The 21,610-nt window shown below is 45.8% G+C and overlaps 1 protein-coding gene across 10 annotated transcripts in view; it reads right to left on the reverse strand.

Annotated features, from left to right (window-relative positions):
• Nucleotides 1-21,610, reverse strand: part of VEPH1 (ventricular zone expressed PH domain containing 1) — a 225,886-nt gene that overhangs the window by 117,496 nt on the left and 86,780 nt on the right. For all 10 annotated transcript variants that reach the window (XM_072727244.1, XM_072727239.1, XM_072727241.1 and 7 more), the window contains one exon: nucleotides 10,700-10,920. In XM_072727244.1, the coding sequence (XP_072583345.1) occupies nucleotides 10,700-10,920 (221 nt within the window). The remainder of the gene's footprint in view (nucleotides 1-10,699; nucleotides 10,921-21,610) is intronic.

Raw genomic sequence — 21,610 nt, forward strand, 5'->3', positions numbered from 1 at the left:
GTGTGGGGTGGAGTTGGGGGCCAGTGGGTTGGGCCCAGGCAAGGGGGTTGTTATTTCTCTTCCATTTGTCACTTCTAGCTCCAGAGGTAGTTTTACAGCAATCTTTGTCAGAGTTCTGTAATCCCCTAAATATTAACTTGGCTTTAACTCAACACGCCACATTTAAGAGGCTCAGATGATTTCCAGTCTGAACAGTTTCTGGTCTTGCTGCCAAAGTAAAGTTTTCAGAAGTACCTCTAGGGATGCTCAGGGGGAGGCCCAATTACCTCCCTCTTGTGAGAGCAGGACTCCCCTTGGAAACAAATTAGGCCTTGGGCAGCTCGCTCGCTGCTCTTGCTGAGCCTGAGGATGAGACTATGAGGTTGGCGGGGGTGGAGAGACCGGCAGCCTCTCTTCCTGGCTCCTTAAGTCAAGGAAAAATAATAAAGTTTGACCACCTCGGCCTATGATCCCACGTCCAGAATGCGTACGTCCTCCGGCAAGGTTAAGGGTGTTGGAGAGAAGTAGGAGAACATGAGGGACCAGAGCCACGTTGGGCCCTAAATTCTTAGGATGCTCTAATCCTTCCGCTTCAGCAATTTCTCGGCTCATCGGTCATTGTAGGAACGACGGAGGATCGCGAGCCCCACAGCACTGTCACCTGTTTTGCGACTGTCGGAAGTAAGCAGCGCTGGAACAGCCCTACTCAAATACCAAGGGGAAGGAGGACGGGACGTCGGGGCCTGGGGAGTCCCTTCTGCCTCCGAGAGACCAGTAGACGCCCTGTTCCAGGGACCAGTCCTGCCGCTGGTACAACTTTGCCTAAAATGAAATAACTTGACAGTGTGCTTCACTCACACAAGGTTTTTTAAAGGGTTCTCAAAAGAGATGGTTGTGGGGAGATGAACCGACCGTAGTCTTACGGAAAGGTTTGTGACTCTAATCCCCTGGTTACGGGTAATGTGGTAAATCTCTTTATAGAGCTAAGTCTCATTTTTGTCATACAAAAATGGGATTTTTGGGCAGCCCGGGTGGCTCAGCAGGTTTAGCGCCGCCTTCTGCCCAGGGCGTGATCCTGGGGACCCGGGATCGAGTCCCATGTCGGGCTCCCTGCATGGAGCCTGCTTCTCCCTCTGCCTGGGTCTCATGAATAAATAAATAAATGAGTCTTTAAAAAAACAGTGGGATTCGCGAGAGGGTGTCCTCCGACGGCCGAAGGCGTTATATCATGGGCTTGACGGTGTGGCCCGCACAGAATGGGCATGGAAAAGTCAAATGGTAAAAGCCCGGGGGGCTGCTGCCCAGCCTGGCGCGTGACCCCGAAAGGCAGCAGCCTGCATGGATGATGCAAACCTGGAAGGCGAGCTGCCTCCGCTCAGAGCCACGGGGACAGGTGCTTCTACCCCTGTAGCTCCCTGGGGAGTACGGGCTGCAGGGTAGCGCCCCTCACTACTGCAGTGCAGAAATACCTTGAAAATCAATCAATCAATCAATCAATCAATCTGTTCCAGAAGCACAAACTGAGCGACCGCAGACCAAGAGAACTCCCTGCAGTTAGAACAAAAGCCAGGAGCCCTCGCAGGAGGTGACTGACCGCGTGAGCGGGAGCGGGACACGGGGAAGGATGAGCAAACCGTGCAAAGCACCTGCCCCCCACAGTGGACTCGCCGGGCCACAGAGTCCTGGGAGGCGGCTGTTGCAGACCCAGCTCGGAGCCACCGAACCCAAACGTGCACCTGAACACGGTCCGCAGGTGCGCAGGCTGAGACGGAACAGAGCCCGGGGAGGGGGCGCGAGGGCCTTCCCCGGCGCCCCAAGCCCTGAGGTCCTCACCTGAGGCCCAGGTACAGGCGCTGTGCCTTTAGCCGGGCCGGTGGTGCAGGCGCCCCTGGATGTGGGCCCCAGAGCCTGGGACCAGGGTGGGCAGCGGCCTTAACGGGAGGTGCGGGACCCTCACACCTTGTCACCTGGTTGCGGCACAGGGGACCGACGCACTCGGTAAACCACGAGGGAGGTGAAGATGGAAGGTGGTGGCGTCATCAGAACACTTCGAATCGCGGGTAAGGACCCTAAAAGCCACACGCTCCCGTTTTTCTGGGCCAACATCACCAGCTGGGGCTGCGTGTAGGGAACAGGATCCCAGAGAGGGGTCCTCCCTGGAAACCCAACCGCGGGGCCTGGAGGGGAAAGGCGGGGAGCCCCGGCCAGCGGCCCCCCAGGAGGAAATGCTTAGGTTCTCCTTAGTGGGTGCTCCCAGCCCGAGGCCCCAGGCCAGAGAGGCCGTACCCCACCTCTCCAGGTTGAAACGTGCAGCGAGACACGGGTGGATGTCGTGGGTCAGAACGCCCCGCACGGAGCTGGGGACACGGGCCTTCACGAAAGGCTGCGGCTCGATCCCCTGGACCCAGGAGGCAGCCTCTGCACCCGGGAGGCCGAGCCCGGGCCTCCGCCCGACCCCAGGCCCTGGCCGCCCCGCTGCTTGTCCCCGCGGGGCCTCGGCCCGGCCCAGGTGCCGCTCAGTCTCTCACCCGTTGGGCCTCCTTCTTGAGGCCCCAGGAGGGTTTGGGGCTGAGGCGTCCGTGGGCCAGGAGGCTCCTGAGGCCCGGCCCAGCCAAGGTGGCCCCGCTCTCTGGCAGTGCAGACCCTGCGGGCGGGGGGCGAGTCCCGCCACAGCCAGGACGCTGTGGGCCCCGGAGAGCAGGTGGCCCGGCACGACGGGCCACCCGGTGTCCCTCTCGGGCCACGAGGACGGCCTCCACCGACCCACGGGGAGGCCCAGCCAGGGCCTGCTCCGGGCTGCGGCCTCCCCAGGCCGGGGTCAGGGCCCACTTGTGCCACCCGCGAGCCCATGACACCCAGGGTGGCCCTCCTGGCGGGGCCCTTGCACCCCAGGTCTCCGAGGAGCATCCTGCGGGCACAGGTGCCACAACAGGGGGCCCGCGGTCACCGGGTCACCTTTACGGAGGGCGGCACCCCGTTCACCAGCCTGCACAGGTGTTCACGGAAGGGCAGGACCAGAGAACTCAGGGTTCAGCCAGGACGGACGCCAAGAAGGACCCAGGTGGGGGGGGGGTTACATCTCCTGCAAGAGGCCACAGGGGCCGAGGCCTCTCCCCTCTTCTTCCACAAGCGCCCTTTTCCCTTCTCCCCGGCCGCAAGCTGGGGTGTTTCCTGTCTTGTTTGCAATAAGAAGCCAAGCCGTGGGAGCCTGATGAAAAGCTCTTTTCCCTTTTGTGTGTCTTGTGTTTTTAAACACTTCTGTGTTGCAGGCGAGGAGCCTGGAGACCCTGGCGAGGCCGCAGCTGCGTTGCCCACACCCCTTGGCAGGGCATCTCCAGCCCTCCTGGTCCACCCTCGGGGGCCCCGCGCTCCCCGGGCTCGCTTCATTGTCTCCAAAGAGGATAATGATGTCTCCCACCTACATCTCTTGCTGATAAGCGAATTCCTGAAATACCTTTAAAGACCTTCGCATCGCCATAAACGCTGCTTTAAGGAAGGACAAACGGTGGAGTAAATGAACAACACATGGCAAATAAACGGTACCACATGTCAGGCTTAACCTCCTCGGGAAGCAGAGGGGCAGAAAAACCCCAAGGCCCTCCCTTCCCCCTGTACGGAGTCACCGAACAGCCACGGCTACTGCCGCAAATAGCTGCTACAACTCACTTTTTATACGAGTGACCAGCGTAGAACTCTCTAGATTGAAGAGATGTCCTTGTTGTTTTGTATTAAAACTCTGGTTACCTTGGTGGGGCAAAATTGCATTCAGCTTTCCCTAAGCAGGGGGCAACGCTGACCAGAACATCACATGTTTCTAATTACGATCCCGAATCTCCTCATAGTCCCTGAGCCAACAGTTGCTCTCAAAGAATCAATTCCTCTTTGTATAAACACGTCTTGCCCAAAAAAAAAAAAAAAAAAAAAAAAAAAGGGGGTGGGGGGAACTCTTAGGAGAGTTTTTAAGACTCTATTTTCCTTCCATGGAGCATAGGCTGTGGCTATGAGCTCTCTCGAGTCTGGGGGAGGCCAGAGGGGCAGCCAGGGAGACCCCTAACCCTCGAGGGCAGGACTGTGGGTGCAGAGGGGTGGAAAGGCAGGATGGATGTAGGAGCTCAGGGGAGAGAAGGCCGCAGCTGGCAGGGGTCGGTGGCGAACACCTCAAAATGGAGACTTCGAGAAGGGAAGCCTTCAAAGGGAAAAGAGGGAGGAGGACGGCGTTCTAGAAGACAGGGGTAAGGCTTACGGAGGTATCGCTTTGGGGAGGAGAAGGCGAAGGGACCCTTGACATTTCTGCAAGCTTCCTTTGTTTTTTTTTTTTTGTTTTTTTTTTTTTATGATAGTCACAGAGAGAGAGAGAGAGAGAGAGAGGCAGAGACACAGGCAGAGGGAGAAGCAGGCTCCATGCACCGGGAGCCTGACGTGGGATTCGATCCCGGGTCTCCAGGATCGCGCCCTGGGCCAAAGGCAGGCGCCAAACCGCTGCACCACCCAGGGATCCCTGCAAGCTTCCTTTGTATCGTCCATGCAGTACTGGGAGCACCGAGATCCCGTCCACACTAACATTTGCCGTCTACTGGACTGGACCGAAGGAAGAAACAAAAGGAAATTCTATGAGCTGACGTCGGGGCATTGGCACCATTGCCCCTCCCAGAAGTCCCTTGGACCTAGAGGGCAGTGGGATTGGAGAGAGAATTCTCCTTTATTTGTTATTATTTGTTTGTTTTTACTGAAGTTCCACCTGCCAACATATAGCGTGACACCCAGTGCCCACCCCGTCACGTGCCCCCCTCCGTGGAGAATTCTCCGTTACTCCCTCCTGCCTACGAGGTTGACCCCATCATACTGGAATGGGAAGCCCCTGTAGTCCTAGTACACATGGGAAGACGTCGTCGCTGTGGGGTGACACAGTTGGGCGCCGATAGCACGAAGTCTACCGAGCCGTAGGCGCTGGTGGCCGGCACGGTCGGGCCTACAGGTGACAGCCCGTTGTGCAAAGTCGTAAAGAGCTTGGCCCCCCCACTCTCTGCGATTTCTGTTGTGGACTCAGTACAAAGCCATCACCCTCAACCCCGTGGTTGAGGTGGGCCGTGCCTCCAGGGGCTGTGTCACAGCAGGGGTGGGCTGTGATGCGATCCCCGGGACGTCGAGGTGGGACCTCGGGAACACGAGTAGCAAAAGGTTTGAAAAGGGTCTTTGCGGGCCGTGTTGCGTGGCTACACATCGGGGCCACGCGCCGACCCAAATCCCTGGGGCTCCCTTCGCGATGCATTTCTTTGATGTTTATGGCATGAAATTTAGGATGAACCACAACTGTGGGGCCACTCCAGGGAGGACACATTTCCTGGCGTCATTCCTCATGAACAAAACCTTCTCACTCTGTCTTCCCTTCCTCCTCCCTGACATACTGTGGTTCCGCTGCCTTCCCTCCACCGTGTCATCTCTTGCCATTTATACCAAAATCAGGTTTATACCTCCCCTTTTGTTTTGACCATGATTTACCTTTCATTCTCCCCCACCCCCACCTCCGGGCTTGATTCTTAAAAACAAAGAATACACACAAAATCTCGCCGCTGTTACCACCATTACCACCAAAACAACCAAGAACACACCACCCACTTACCCAAGCCAGAGGTTCGGGAAAGCTTTAACCACATGCTTTGTGCTAAAACTTTTCTTATAAGCAACTCCACACCCGCCCCCTCCATGACTTGATGGCTTTGGCTACGGTTCAAAAGCTGGATCAGAGGGAGGCGTAAAACCCGACACCCACGTACCCCACCCAGGCCTGGGATTGGGGCTGCGTGCAGGTGCCCTTCGTCCTCGTCCTCTGCTTTCCCTAGGCCCTTTCCCATGACCATCCTTTCTTCCTGTCTCTTCTCATTTCCCTTATTGATCCCCTCAACCCATTTCTTTTTCTTTTTTCTTTTTCTATTAAAGATTTTTATTTATTTGAAAGAGAGAGAAAGAGTGGGGAGGGGCAGCGGGAGAGGGAGCAGCAGGCTCCTTGGCAAGTGCAGAGCCCGACATGGGGCTCGATCCCAGGACCCCACAATCGTGACCTGAGCCAAAGGCAGATCCTTAACTGACTGAGCCACTCAGGTGCCCCCCCCAACCCGTTTCTTTTCACAGTTTCCATCCTCAGCTGCGGCCCGAGCCTAACCACCTGCTAAGACCACCTGTGACAAACTGTCCCCAAATTTGAAGGTGCCTGATTAGCAGTCTCCCTGGAGCCTCATGCACGGCAAAGGTGCCTCCTTAAGTCGGAGGACCCCGTGAATGCTCAGCCAGGAGCCCACCCTCTCCTCCCCCAGCTTCCCTTGGGTCCTGGTTGGCATAAGGCTCAGGGATTAGCGTCTGCCCAGAAGGCTACTTAGGGCTCCGGCGATTTGGAAAGGTACAGATCTTTCTCCTGATCTTGTCACCTTCCTTTCTAATCCCCAGCTGCCGTTACCTCTTTTTGCTTCTCCAGAATTAGTTTCGGTATCTAAATGCTTTGCTTGGCTGTGCTGTTGTTTAGCTCCTGTTGGTTTATTGTTTAGATACAAACATTCTTTTCTAAAACACAGGGACGAGAAAAGCGCAAATGTGTTACCTGGTGCATCTAATAAAACTCACTCAATTAATTCAGAATGGCTTGGCACAAAGAAGGCTCCCGTCTGCTTCAAGTTTTCATTCTCTCTGGGATGCTAATTGTTTTTTCTTCCGATAAACTTGTATTTTTGGCCTGAAGTCTAAAGTCTGGCCTGCTGGGCTATGTCAGATTTGTAAATTAGATGACATCTGTTTTGGATTTTTATCGTCTTTAATTTTCTTTCGGACTCTCTTCATTTATTCATTTCCCCTCTAATTGTAAGGATCACACTTTGCTGGGTGCTTTAGACGAAAGTGTAGATCTTTCTTCTTTGGGGAACACAGATTAAAATGACTGAAGCTAAGTGGTCACAATGAAGGCTATTCAGGAAAAAGATGTTGGGAGAGAAGCCTTAGCAACCCTCCCAGAGAGGATGACCGGCTAATACAAAAGGCCGGCTGTCTACACCAGCGTTTTGAGGTTCCCACTGAATAATTACAGTCAATTAGGAGATTGACAGTGAGTGTTGAACACTGGCAAAGTGAGTATTTTGAATTGAGAAATGTTGACAAAGTAGGGACGGTGGTGGTGGTGGCGGTACGTGAGGGGAGTGGTGACATTTTTATCGCTTCACGTTTGACTTCTCTCTCTGTGTATGTGTTTTCCCCAGAAAAATAATAAAAGGAGGAGAAACTTAAGTGCATTCTCATATCTACAGATTCATATCTTATTTTATTTTATTATTTTATTTTATTTTATTTTCGGGTTCATATTTTAATAGTAAAATCTTATTTTTTCCTCCTATGTACGTAGCTCCTAAATTCTTCTTTTTCGTGGGGGAAATTGTTCGTTGCTAACTAGATTGGGCCTCCTCATTAGGGATCAGTTTCTTGTTAGAATGCCCAACGCAACACCCTTGTGTAACGTGTTTTTCCCTTATGCAAATATTTTTCTCATATATGCTCTTGCAGATGCCAAATGGCCTCTTGCAACTTTGCACTTGTCCAGGCGATAGAGAGCGTGCAGGACACCGGCCGGAACATGTGCCTAAGCTTTCGCATCTGACACACATGCCACTCCCCGCTGGAGGAAGAAATAAGCAGGCTGGCCACGCACAGGACACAAAACGGCTGCCCCAGACACCTGCGGCAGAGGCTCTAGACCAAGTGGCTAAGACCACATCATGAAAATCGGCCAACAGTGACTTCGTACTTGCACACAAGTGACAAACCACCCCTTCATGACGCTGGCCTTGGGTTTCTCGGGTACTGCTGTGTTTGGGCAGTTGCTAGGCAGGTCGTGGGTCTGCGAGAAGGCTGTTTTTGAATACCATACGTATATGGCAGTAGTTCTCAACTGTGAGCGGTTTTTGTCTCTCGGGACATTCGCCAATGTCTGGATACATTTTTGGTTGCCACAACCGAGGGGGAGGTAGGACCCAGGGATTCTGGCAAATATTCTGTAAGGCACAGAAACAGCCCCATAAGCAAGGATTAACCAGCCTAAATTTCAATGGTACCAACATTAGAAACCCTGAGCTATAGGCCTTTATATATATTGAGCCATCCAACAGCAGATTAGAACTACGGTGTGTGTCTTTTTTTTTAAATAATAAATTTATTTTTTATTGGCGTTCACTTTGCCAACATACAGTAAAACTACGGTGTTGAGAGAAAAAAGGGCACTTGTGAGCAGTCCTCTTTGGGTGAGTAGCTATTGTTGATTTTGGTGACCCTGTTGGTTAGATAATATTCTCTGTGCGTAGTGGACTGAGACATGCTGCCATTTGGGCTCCCCTCCCGCTCCTCTTTTCATGGTTATTAGCATCATCTTCCACGAGCGTTCAGTAGCTCAAACTATGCGTCTCTGGGTCTTATGCACAATCGTCCCCTTCTTCTCGCCCTACCTCCTGTCGGTGATCAGCTCCCCATAACTTTGTGCTCTCCTCATTGAAATGACATATCCTGACTTCTTAGGTCCCCCACTCCTGATTTAGCCCGGGCCCCCCTCACAGTTGAAAGAGCCTGTTGTCAAGCTTCCAACGAAACTATCGGGTCGCTCTCTTGCCATCCTGCTGCTCCGGCCACATCTACTCAGTGCTCTGTCCTTAGCCTCTTCCTCATTTACCTGGTCCTCCAGTGAAGACTGAAGTGCCTATCCGGTAAGTACTCTGTTAGGAGCTGGGATCATTCCCTGGATTAAAATCTTAATCTTTCCAAGGCTACCTATTGCTTAAGACACAAACCCCTCACTTCCTGACCCAGTAAAAGCCTCTGATAGTCTGTCCTCCTTAGTTTGGGGCGTACACTCTCAACCCCTCTGACTCTGCACCTGCTGTTCTCTCTATTTGAAGCATCCTTTCCACCCTTATCTGAAGAGCTCTCATTCATCCTCTGCAGCTTACTCTAGTACCTAGAGAAACGCCTGGCCCATGAAGCTGCTCAATAAATATGGGATGAACTTAAATTTCACCCTCTCTGTAAAACATTCTATAATTTCCTGGCTGTTGGTACATCTCTCATGCTCCACAGCCGTTGTATGCACGTCTACCAAAACCCCTTCACATACCTGACTGTGAGTCCCTTGAGGGCAGGGATGGTGTCTTAGGTCCCTTGGAACCTCCAGACTCTGTGCCAAGCTGGACATAAAGTGGACCCTGATGATGAAATGTTCACTGTTTTGTCCAAATGGCTTCTTATGTTCTGGGAATCCTTAATACACCCTGGAAATGGTATGCACCATTTGATATCCCCAAAACTCACAAAATCTGACACTAGTCTCAAATGGGCTCTGCCCCTTCTCTAGAACTGAACACGCCGCAGTGCACAGTGTGAAGATAAGGTTTCAGTCTGTCCTCTGTCACCTAGTCACTGTTTCACCTTGGGAGGACATTTAACTCACCTCGGCCCCTGTATTATTATTTTGGTAAAATGGGAATAATGACACCTTTCTTACCTTGTGGAGTGGTCATGAGGATCAAGTGAGAGCACATGTTTGAAATTGTTTTTTCTGACTTCTAAGAGTTATAAAACTGTCCAAGTGCTTCCCTATTCAAAATACAGCAAAATAGGATAGAACCCCTCCTTCAGTCTTGCATGATCTTTATTTTTTTTTTAAACAAAGTTCTGCCACAAACTTTGGCCAGTTTGAGGTACTGTATCCTCTCTCTCCCTTCAACCCCAGGTATTGTTTCCTTCCCAGCCATACCACTTCCAGCTCATTCACCACAACCGTCAGTAGTTTCCCTATGGCAATACCCATGGACACTCTTCTGGCCTTCCCTCACTGGACTTGGCATCAGCCTGCCTCTTCCTGAGACATTCTCTCTACTGGAATCAGAGTGAGTTTCCTGAAACATGGATTCTGATAATACTTTGCCATGTACGAACCCCTACAGCGACTCTTCAGAGCCTACAGAGTAAATTCCAGACTCCTTGGGAAGGTGTCAAGCCCACCATCATGTGGTCCCTGCCTACTGCCTCACTGGCATTACCTAGTGTTGCTCTCCCTCTAACACACACCCTACCCATATAAAATGACGTCTGTTTCTAGAAAGTGTTGTGCTCTTTCATTGCTGCCCAGAAGGGAGCCTAGGACTTGGTTCAAAATATCATCTCTTCTGGGAAGCATTCCCTGATCTAAGTCTCCTATTCCTCTTCATTCCATGCAGAAATAGATATCCCTACCTCTGTATTCCCAGACTCCTCGGCAGGATCTTGATTAAGCATGACTTTCACACTCTTCTCTAATTACCCACTCAAGTATTTATTGCTTCTACTAGACAGTGAGATCTTTGGGTACAAGGAATATGTTTTTTCTCCCTCTCTATGTCTAGCTGCTAGCAGAATTCCTGGTACAGAGTAAGCAATTGCTAAGCGCTTGTTGACTAAATAAGTGAGGGATATAAGCATGATTTGTACCACATTCTTATTCCTTTGCCACATTTTGTGCACTTTTTAGAAATTTTTTGGTTGCATTCTGGTTTTCACTGATTTAGAAAAAATTCTGGCAAAGGCCATCATTTATTCTGAGGCTACTCTGCACTGAGATAGTGGGTTTGGTTTTCTTTGGGGAGTTGAGTGCCTACTGTCTGCACTACACCTCCATGGGTTTATGACACCCCTGAGGTACACAGGAACTCCTGCTTACCTGCTGCTCCTGGCCTGGGCAGTTTCCAGTTGTTGGGTTAGGAGCCTGGCAACAGTGGTGAAGCTGTTGCTCATGCGGAAGATATCTCGGCTTTGAGGGCCCAGGATGGAGGAGAAAGTATCGGTGATGCTCTTGATCTCCAGCAGGAGAATATGATGAAACGAATGTTCCATGTTGGCCAACTGACTCACCAGGAATGGCAGGCAGCTTCTGGCTCTCTCCTGCCAAGAACGATGAAAAACAGTGTGCACTGTTGGTGGGAACGTAAATTGGTGCAGCCACAATGGGAAACAGTATGGAGGTTCCTCAAGAAATGAAAAAATATAACTACCATATGGCCAGCAATCTTACTTCGAGATATTTATCCAAAGGGAACAAAATCATCCCAAAGAGATTTCTGCACTGCCACGTTCATAGTGGCATTGTTCATACTAGCCAAGACATGGAAACTGCCAGTGTGTCCATAAAAGGATGAATGGACAAAGAAAATGTAGTATTCCATTGGACTACTACTCATCCATAATTATGTCACAAAAAAAGAAGGAAATCTTGCCATTTGCAACAACATGGATGAACCTAGAGGGCATTAAGCTAAGTGAAATGAGCCAGACAGAGAAAGACAAGTACCTTGTGGTATCATCTACATGTGGAAACTGAAAAAAAAAAAAGTTAAAGTTGATCTCATATAAACAGGGACTAGGGGACAGGGATGGGTGGGAGAAATAAAGAGGCTGTTCAAGGGTACGAGCTTACTGTCAGCTATAAGTTGCATAAGGTCACGTATAACATGGTGACTATAGTTGATAACACTGTATTGTATGATTGAAATTTGCTGAGAGGAGAACTTAAATGTTCTCATTTACCTGCGCCACCCCCCCATTCGCCCCCGCTGCCCAGAAAAGGTAAATATGTGTGGTGATGGATGCATCAACCAACTCAATGTAGAGGAATCATCTCATGATGAATATGTGTATCAAATCGCCACATTGTACTTTTTAAACATCTTAAGGTTGTACTAGTCAACTACACATTAATTAAAGCTGGAGGGGAACAAAAGAATAATGAAAAACAAAAGTCTGTGTTTTAAAAGAAAAACATAGTCCCCTGACCAACAGATGACAATTCTATGGGGAACTGGGAGAGCTGGGGAAAGCTAAATAATGTCTCATTCATGGCGCCACTGAATTGGCATGAGAGTTTAACTTTTCTCCTGATTTTTAGAACCTTTTTTTTTTTAAATGAAAACCTTTCCCCCGTTATTCTTTTCTTAGAAATACATAGTCTCATATGCTTATCTTGTCAAGTCATAACCTCTCAACTACCATTAAAGATCTGACCCCAGGCATCTACTCTTCCCAACTTTGTGTCCTCCTCAGGCCAGTCTCCATGTCTGTGACTCAATAACTTTGCCTGCAAGGAGGCAGCTGGTCAGTGGCCCCCTTGATCCATCCTTCTGTCAGACAGGGCCATGGTGTGCAAGGTTTGCCTCCTCTCCACAGGGTATTCTCACTTGTTTCTTCGTTTTAAGCATCGTTCAACATGTTACAGATTCCATGTGCCTGGTCAAGTGAACGGATCATATTATCTACCTTTGACCAAGTTAATGCTCACAAGTAGGTTAAATAGGCTCCTTCAGAGAAATGGAAGATCAAGGACAATATGAACAACGCAGGCATGAATGAGTCACAAGTAAACGTCTTAGCCAATAGGTCTCCTATATCTACCTCTTCTTGAGCCAGGAGGCACCATGATTTCATCCAACATGACTGGAAGTTAGCCAAAAATTCAAAATTATTAAAGGATAATTGGACCACGCCCAATATAAATAATGATTTGTATGCAATATAAATAATGATATACAATTAATAAAGATAATTTAAAATATGGCTTATTTCATCTTTAATTCTTCCTTTAGAATCTTATTTTAAAATGTATTTAAAAACTGTTCATTATGTTAATGTAGTAGAATATACATATAATTATAAATAAATATATGCTAGACGTTGATGTTCAAAATCCTTTTGACGGATAGGTGTATAGGTCTAAATTACTTTTCTAGCTAGCTATTCCCTTTGACCCTTTGTAGCACTTGAAGACATAATTTCTTTCCAGATGTAACTCCTACCCTATCTCCTCCATAAAGCCATTCCTAATGACCTTTTCGGTCCAAATTTTCATTGCATTATAGACTTTTAAAAAGTCTCATGAGTACTTGATTGCATTTGATCATTTGTGTATTCATGCTTTAATTTAATCACCAGGTAGGCATCGCATCCCTAAAACATGCTTGTGCTAGATTCTAGATGACAAAGGTGAATAAGAGGTGGACTCTGCCTCGGAGGGACTTGCAATCCCCCCCCCCCTTCCATTCATAATTCCCTAATGGTTATGTATACCAGTCGAGTCTCCTGAAAGGGTTATTTCTCAACATCAATCACCAGCCTGGCAGAGAATTGAGCCTGTAGAGTCTGCACCCAGTGTATGAGTCTTGATTCACTAATTTAAATGAAACTTATATGCCAAAATATGACTTTACAAGTAAAATATGTAGTTGCAAAGGAATTTTGTGCTTTACAAGAAATATTTATTACTGAACAGATTTAAGCAGTGAAGTTCCCTAGTCTTTAATACTTAACTAGGTTTTCAAAGATTTCATGTGCAATTGTACTGGAACACATCTCTTGGGGATCTGGAGGCAGCTGCCAATCAATCCCTTCATAATTATTTTTAAAGAACCACTAAGTCAACGTGCTCCATCTGGGTGTATGGGAAGAGGCTCACTTCGTGAGCGAGACACCTAATTGAAGAGACATTTATTCATTAAGGGGTGAGAATATTAGAAGACTAAAAAACAGAGACCATTGGAAGAAGTTCCTGACAGCCCACTTTATATTTTGGCTCCTACAGTTGGCAGGTTGCAGAATGACAGTTAAATGCTCTGGAGTCTAATAGGTTTTTTTGCAAAACATAGATGCTTTCATTCATGCAAGGTCTCCATGTGTGACTTCACAGTATGCAAGGCATCACGGGGCCATTTCCCATTCCCTGTTTGAAAGCAAAAGCTGAATGTGGGGGTCCCTACCCTGTGCCAGGCTCTGTTTCAGAAGCCAGGAACACGTTACTGAAGGAAAAGGATAAAAGCCTCCGGCATCACAATGCGGCAAGCAGATAGTGAACAAAATACTTATATAAAACATATAATGTGTTGGATGACGAAATACGCCTCGAAGAAAAACGTAGCAGGTTGGGGTGTCCCATGAGGGGGCGTCAACGTTAAATAGTGTGGGGCAGTCAGATCTCACAGAGACAGTGATGCTCCGATTTAACTGGGGTTTAGAGTCTACACTTGACTTTCTCAGTGGTCACAGAAAACAATTACAGTAGAACTTGTCCTGCTGGATACAGGGAGGCGGAAGATATGAGAACATAATGTCAAATTTCAAGTCCCTTCCTTCCTCACCTTCAGAATCAGATTCATTCTTAGCATTTTTTTTTCAAGCTATGTCACAAATATTTCATTTGCTTATCCAAGAAGTGTCCCTATGGTTTTATTGAGGATTCTTCTCACTATAAAACTCAGACAGCCCATTCTTTAAAGCTTGTGTCTTCCTAAAGGTGAGAGTGACTGAATGGGTATCTGTTGAAACCAACACAATCCTGGCTGATTTTCTGGCAGCCAAACTGAGCTGAAGGGAAAATTAATCACAGTGCGGGAACAAGAAAAATTATAACTGCTCTGGAGCTAACATATGAAACCAAGCCAACCCCACATCGTTTGTTTTGAAACCTTGGAGCACGTCCATGTACCTTACGGGGGTAACAGATGTGATTTTGGATTAGAAAGTGTGGTGTTAGGGTAAGAAGGGGGTTAGGAGATTCTGATTTCTTTCTCGGCTCCGCGATATTTTCTCTCTGGGGAGCCAGTGATTTCATTTTTTCTGCTTTCCATCACTCCGCCGGGGGTAAGGTCAGCAGCACCTGTATGTCCTAATTGCAGGCCTGACCTCATCTCTTCTGACAAATTATTTATTGTAAAAATAATAATAGCTGACCCACAGAGTACCCTTAATCTAAGTGCCAAGACTATTCTACACACTTTTTATGTGTTTATCCATGTAACCCTCTCAATAATACTCTGAGGTGAGTACTGTGATCACGGCTATTTTATAAGGAGGAAACTGAGGCACAAACAGAAGACTAACTTGCCTAAGGTCACACATGCCTTTCGTCTCTAAAGCTGTGTAGTCACTGGAGATACCCGCAGTCCCTCCCATCAAAAAACCCAAACCCACCCACACACATATTTTTGTACTTTTTGTTTCTACATCGTGTTCTTCATCACTTATGTGGTCCTTTTCATTTCGTTATTTTTGATTTGGTGATATAAACACCATAAATACTCTGTGAATATAAAATAAGGCAGCAGACAGATCTCAAACTTTTTGGTTTCTGAACCTCCTTATTCAGTTAAAAATGATAAAAGACCCCAAAGAATTTTTGTTTATCTGAGTTATAGCTACTCAAATGTGCCATATATTGTCACATATATTAAGTTGAAACTGAAAAATTAAAAAAAAAAAGTGTCTAGTGACAGACACTTTGGGTTGTCACAGCTGGGGAATGGGAGAAAGGGCTGGTAGTATGGAGTGAGTGGAGGCCGGAGAAGCTGATAAACATCCAACAAGGCATAGGACGGCCCCCCACAACCAAGAGTTGTCTGGCTCAAAATGTCAATGGTGCCAAAGCTAAGAAACCCAGAGTTAAGTAAAATTGGCTTTTGTTTGCTTTTTCCTGAAAATGTGTGGCGGGAAAGGACACAGAGTGCATTATGGGGCCATTGTCTGGATGGGCGCTAAGGCATTAGCTTTAGCCACCGACGCTTCCGTCCTTCCAGCACCAACGCAATGCAAAAGGTCGATGATGTGTGAGTGTTACTGTGAAAATAACTGACCTCGCAGACCCCCTGAGGGATCACACTGAGAACTGATGAACTAGGGTTGAGGGTCAGCACACTTTTTCTGTAAAGGACCCGATAGTAAATATTTTTGGCTTTAGGGGCCATATGATCTCCATCGTGGGAAAACAGCCACAGACAACAAGTCAATGAACGGGCCTGGTTAGATTTGGCCACAGGCACTAATATGCTGAACCCTGAGCTAGAGTATGTGCTTACAAAATTGCCTTGGCCATACCACTCGTTTTTTATCAGTTATTCATTTTTGTTTTAAAAATACTGCTACTCCCATCCCATAAAGCTCCTCTGGTATTCTTTGTCAGGATAAGAGAATGCAGCTCAGAAAGTGGCCAAAAATGAAAATGCGGGCGCCCGCGAAGATGCCGATCGTTTCCCTCTATTAAGCACCCCCGTGTGCCAGGTCCTCGGCACGTGCTGCCTCCATCCGCACAACAGATCTTGCACAGGGGCTCTCGGGATGAGGATTCTGATGACAAGGGGGCTAATCACCTGGCCGGCGTTACCCAGGTAAGAGGGCCATGGTGGCGGAGCCAGGAGAGAATCAAGAGCCGCCTGATTGCGGAGTTTGAATGTTTCCACTTCACCTGGACTGAAAATGATGCTTTGTAATACAGCCCCAGGCCCCGGACGTCCTAACCGTCCCTGTCTCCCATCTGCTGCAGACCCCACCAGCTGATCATAGTGTTCTCTGCTGAACCTGGAAGCTCCCACACCTTTTCTCAACACTTTTTCCCACACTTTTTCTCTTCCTTGTGAGTGCTCCTCAGCTCAGGCTGAACCTGGAAGCTCCCACACCTTTTCTCAACACACCTTTTCCCACACCTTTTCTCAACACTTTTTCTCTTCCTTGTGAGTGCTCCTCAGCTCAGGCTGCACACTAGGGGACCTGAGAAGCTTTTTAGAACAATTCTAATGCCCAGCAAGCCCCCCCACGCCCCATTCTTATTTAAATTCATTATAATGGGTGGAGTCCAGGCATAGGAGTTCTTGAAACCTCCCAGATAATTCCTAATGTGCAGTCAGGGTTGAGAATCACCAGACCGTATAGACGCAAATCTCTGAAAAGTTGAGAATTTGTTGATTTAGGAAATGTAGATTAAATCCTAAAATCCACACTTTTTCTCCTCTACCATTTATCAACGTACAAAAAGTCATGGAAAAGAATATATTAAAGAAAGAAGAAAGAAAGAGAGAAAGAAAGAAAGAAAGAAAGAAAGAGAGAAAGAAAAGAAAGAAAGAAAGAAAGAAAGAAAGAAGAAAGAAAGAAAAGAAAGAAAGAAAGAAAGAAAAAGAAAGAAAGAAAGAAAGAAAGAAGAAAGAAAGAAAAGAAAGAAAGAAAGAAAGAAAAAGAAAGAAAGAAGAAAGAAAGAAAGAAAGAAAGAAAGAAAGAAAGAAAGAAAGAAAGAAAAGAATATATTTAGGTGCCTGAATAAAAATATTTAATTTCTTAGGCATCTGTTATTTTTGCTTATTTATTGGGTCGTCATTATATTTCTTCACAGCTCAACTGTGAAGTCTGTACACACTGAAGAGACACAAGGGCCATTAAAAATGTAGATCAAATGAACTTATTGTCAATGCTTTCTCAATAAAGCTTTGCCAGAGAGGCCCCAAGTTTTGCTCATGAACCCTTAGAAGCATGAGCAGGGCCCAGGGCGCTTAATGGCTTGGGTATATGTATTTTATGAGTCTCTTTCCTAATAATGGTGGCACTACTAGCTCCAGAGCAAGAATTGAAGGATCCCACCACACCCCCCCCAACCCTAATTCTTTGGCTTTGAGAAATTCCAGAGTAGGGGGTCTAACTCTTTCCAGTTTGTCCTGGGATTTTCGCAGCTGCAGCATTTGAAAGTCCCTCATCCTGAGACACCCCTCAGTCAAAGGCAAATGGGCAAATTGAGACAGTTGGTCACCTTATGCTGCAGTCTGTGAGAAGGTGGGAAATTATCTCAGCTCAGAGGTTCTGTGAGTCTACAGACTTGCGTTGTTGGCGATACGATGACCTATCACTGTATAGACCTCCATGTGTGTATCTGTGTGTGTCTGTGTGTATACACACAATTATTATTATTCAAGGTAATTATGCAAAGTCAGTAGGAACACTGAATTAGCAAATACAGAAGCACTGTTTCTAGGGGAACTACAGGGTGATGCTGTCACAAGCCTCTGGTCGTACATCTTCAACGACTGAGGAGTCCATAGCCTTGTTTCAAGTGTGTTAGACATCTTACTATGTATCATGAATTCATTTAAATTGAACTCCCAGCCAACAGCACTGTAACCCATGCTTGGGTGAAGCTTATGGTAGCACATGGATTTTCTCCATAAGGCACCTCACAGCCTTCTTATACTTGGAAACAATCACGTTACACTTGTGGGACATTTTAAACAGCAAAATCAATAGCAAGAAACACAAAGATGAGGGAAAATGTGGCACTAAATAGGCCGTGAAAAGAACAGACACTTATTTACAGTATAAGAGCTGAAACAAGAGGCAAAGCAGCACCCTGTTCCACCTCACCTGGAAAGCTGTGGGTCGGGGGGCTCAAATTTTTGGCTGTTCTATGCCTGTCTGTGGATGACCTCACGAACACCTTGAGTATTGATCTGGGGCTACAAACACATTTTACTGGTAGGGGAATTCACAAATATGAAATCAATGAGGAAGATGGAAGGAAGGAAGGCAAAAGGGAAGGAAGGTAGGAAGAAAGGGAGGAAATTGGGTTGGCAGGTTGGTAGGAAAATCCATCAATTGATCTCAGATCTTTGTGGATCTCCCATAAAAGGAAATATCTACTTTTTCCATCCACGCTCATTCGTCCCAGCAGGCCTGGCGGTGGGTAGTGTGGTGCTCACAGAGTGGGCTCAGGAGCTCCTTCCTGAGTTTGAAGCTTGGCACTGTGGTGGCCACTCATGGACCTCGGGCAAACTCTCCATGGTTTGCCTTATAAAACAGATTAGTAAGCAGTGCCTGCCCCATCCAATGGCTACAAGGATTCAAGAAGTTAAAAACAAAGCATTCAGAACAACACTTGGCATGTGGAATGCTAAATAAATGTTACCCATTATTTCCTGAGTGTCAAAAATTGTAAATGCAAATGCTGACGTATTTAAATTATCACAAAACCTAAAACAAGCTGTCTCAGAAGCACTATATCTCCTCAATTTTCCCCAATTAACCTCTTTTGTGAATTGACAAGGGTTTGGAAGTTCTAGAAATGTCCAAAACCCCAGTATCAGCTCAGTATCAGCAAATATGGGCCACTGAATGGTTAACCTACAAAAAAAGTTGACCTAGAAGTAAAATATGCTCTACATTTTACTGAAAAAGTCTGTTTCCCTTTTTAAAAATGTTACACTCTTAAATTAAAACACTCTACAATTTAAGATTTTCTTAGTGATCTGAACCAAGTTTTAGCTCATTATCTAGAGTTATCTAGATCTTTTTCTCTTGGCAATTATTATCCAGTCTTTTCCAATACTTTCCTGTGTCTAAAGTAAAAATATTTTACTATTTTACCATTTCCAACCCCACAAAAAGTTACTGTTATTGAAGTAGGCCAAGCAGTAATGGTCAAGCTATCCAGTTATCTATAAATGCCAAGCTAACTGTACAACTAATAAATTTTACTCTTTAAAAGTTATGTTACCCGCGGGATCCCTGGGTGGCGCAGCGGTTTGGCGCCTGCCTTTGGCCCGGGGCGCGATCCTGGAGACCCGGGATCGAATCCCACATCAGGCTCCCGGTGCATGGAGCCTGCTTCTCCCTCTGCCTGTGTCTCTGCCTCTCTCTCTCTCTCTCTCTCTGTGACTATCATAAATAAATAAAATAAATAAAAATAAAAAAAAAATAAAAGTTATGTTACCCAAAAATATGCTCTTCTAGCATATCTTAAAAACTAGGATAAAAATGTATGCAAAATACTTGCACAGTAAGTAGGTATCAAATGTCATTAGTTTATAAATATCAAAAGCTAAGATTTGATCAATTTTTTAACAGAACATTGAAAAGGCAAGCTGCTTGAAATCTTCTTTTGTGGAACAAAGTAGGGAATAAATAAATAAAACATTGTTAATGTTCTGTTAGATAATCCTCCAATTTTTGAGCTGATTTGTTTGGTTTGGTTTTGTTTATTTTTGGTTTTTTTGGGTTTTTAACTTTTTGAGCTGATTTTTTAAATAGCATTCCAAAAAGTCATATTCATCAGTTCTTCTTTTTGTTCTCTAATCATGCCCCAATTTTTCTGTATATCAGCTTGGAGTAGTTGGACATATTTTTGTTGCCATGGATAAATAAAAACTCTGTTGCAATGTAAAATGTACTCACACATTCTAAATGATTATTTAATCCAGTGTAAATGAAATAAGTTCCCATCTTTTTCTTCTTGTTTTTGATTCAGTTTGCATTATTTTAGGAACACACAGTTTCCGTGGGCACATGGGAGAGTAATAAATCATGCCTCGTAAAACAATACCATCTAGGCAAAACAATTTAAAAAAATAAGTCCCAGTAATAAAAGTCAAGAAACAGCTGATGAAAACAGATGTATCCCTTGTTTTGAATGAACCTCAAATTTTGTAACATGGCAAAAATTAAGGACCAACTGGACTCAGTTCAACTGCATGCATTTGGCACAGAATGCCAAAATAAACCCCACCCTTGTTTTAAAAAAAAGTATGATTTTTTTGTATTTATAAACCAATTATGGCTTTTATTTAAATGTGGAGCTTACTATGTCTTCCTCAAAAAGACTTAGGATTTAAAATAGAAATCAGAGAATGTGAAAGGTAGCTTACCTTTATGCTTTGCTTTTTGAGACCATAATGAAGCCAAATAAACTATATTTTTCGTGTGACTTTTTTTAAAGAGGAAAAAACTGGACATGATCTGCTGTCAAATAAAGTTTTCCAATTTAAAAATAAATTTATTTTTCCTAAAACAGCATTCAGCGTGGCCACAATTATATTTGAAAACCCAGATTGGGCTCCATTTGTCCTGAGGGTTTATTTTCTAGCATCTTTTCTTTGCATTGAGTCCCAAATACAGATGTTAAAGCTTGTAGAAGCCCTTCTAATTTGCGCTTCTAACATTGTGTTATTTTGTGAGTTGATAAAAGATTTAGAGGTTCTTTAGTTTGGATTCACTCTCTAAAAATTGGGGGCTTGGGAACTTAGCCTCCCAAAGGTAAATCTTTTGTGTGGGCACAAGGGGCCCAGAATGAATTATACTGAGCCCGGATTTCTTCTCCCACTACACCACGGTCCCTTCATGTAAATGACTTTTCACTGATTACCCTGAACAATGGTTCCACTATTTCTTTTGCATCAATTAAGCAAACATTTTGAAAGACCACTGGGGCCTTTAGCGTTGAAACATTTCTAGAGAACTCAAGAAGCAGCCCATCTTTAATTACACAATATATGTTTGGCAAATGTAGTGTAATCGCAAAATGATAGAAAAAGTAACCACAGACCTTCTAGCCCAATCATGGAAACCATTTTGAAGAAAGATGCTTATTACGGGCCTGAAAAGAAAAGAAAAGAGAAGGAGCAAAGGAAAGGAAAGGAAAGAAAAAGAAAAGAGAAATTGTGTTTGAGCTTTTAGCCAGGAAAAAAAAAAAAATGCTTCTGCTCATTAGAAAAGGAGCAATTTGGTAAGATTTAACTCAGTTGAATTACACACCAGCTACAATTGAAGTTTCCATAATTTATTCATTACATAATTTACTCATTATATAATTAAACACTAGATGCCTATCTTTCCTTGCACCTACTTATTTTCGTAAGAAATAGCCAGGATGTTTTATTCATGGTAGCTGAGATTTAGCTCCTAAAATATAGGTTAGAGGCAAATATCTGGGTACTACTTCATTACTTACGGCAGAGAATAAAAGCAGAAAAATGCAGTTTTCAGGCAAGCGTAAATCTTGCCTGAG

The sequence above is a fragment of the Vulpes vulpes genome, chromosome 11, assembly GCF_048418805.1.
Source record: "Vulpes vulpes isolate BD-2025 chromosome 11, VulVul3, whole genome shotgun sequence".
NCBI classification, from domain to species: domain Eukaryota; kingdom Metazoa; phylum Chordata; class Mammalia; order Carnivora; family Canidae; genus Vulpes; species Vulpes vulpes.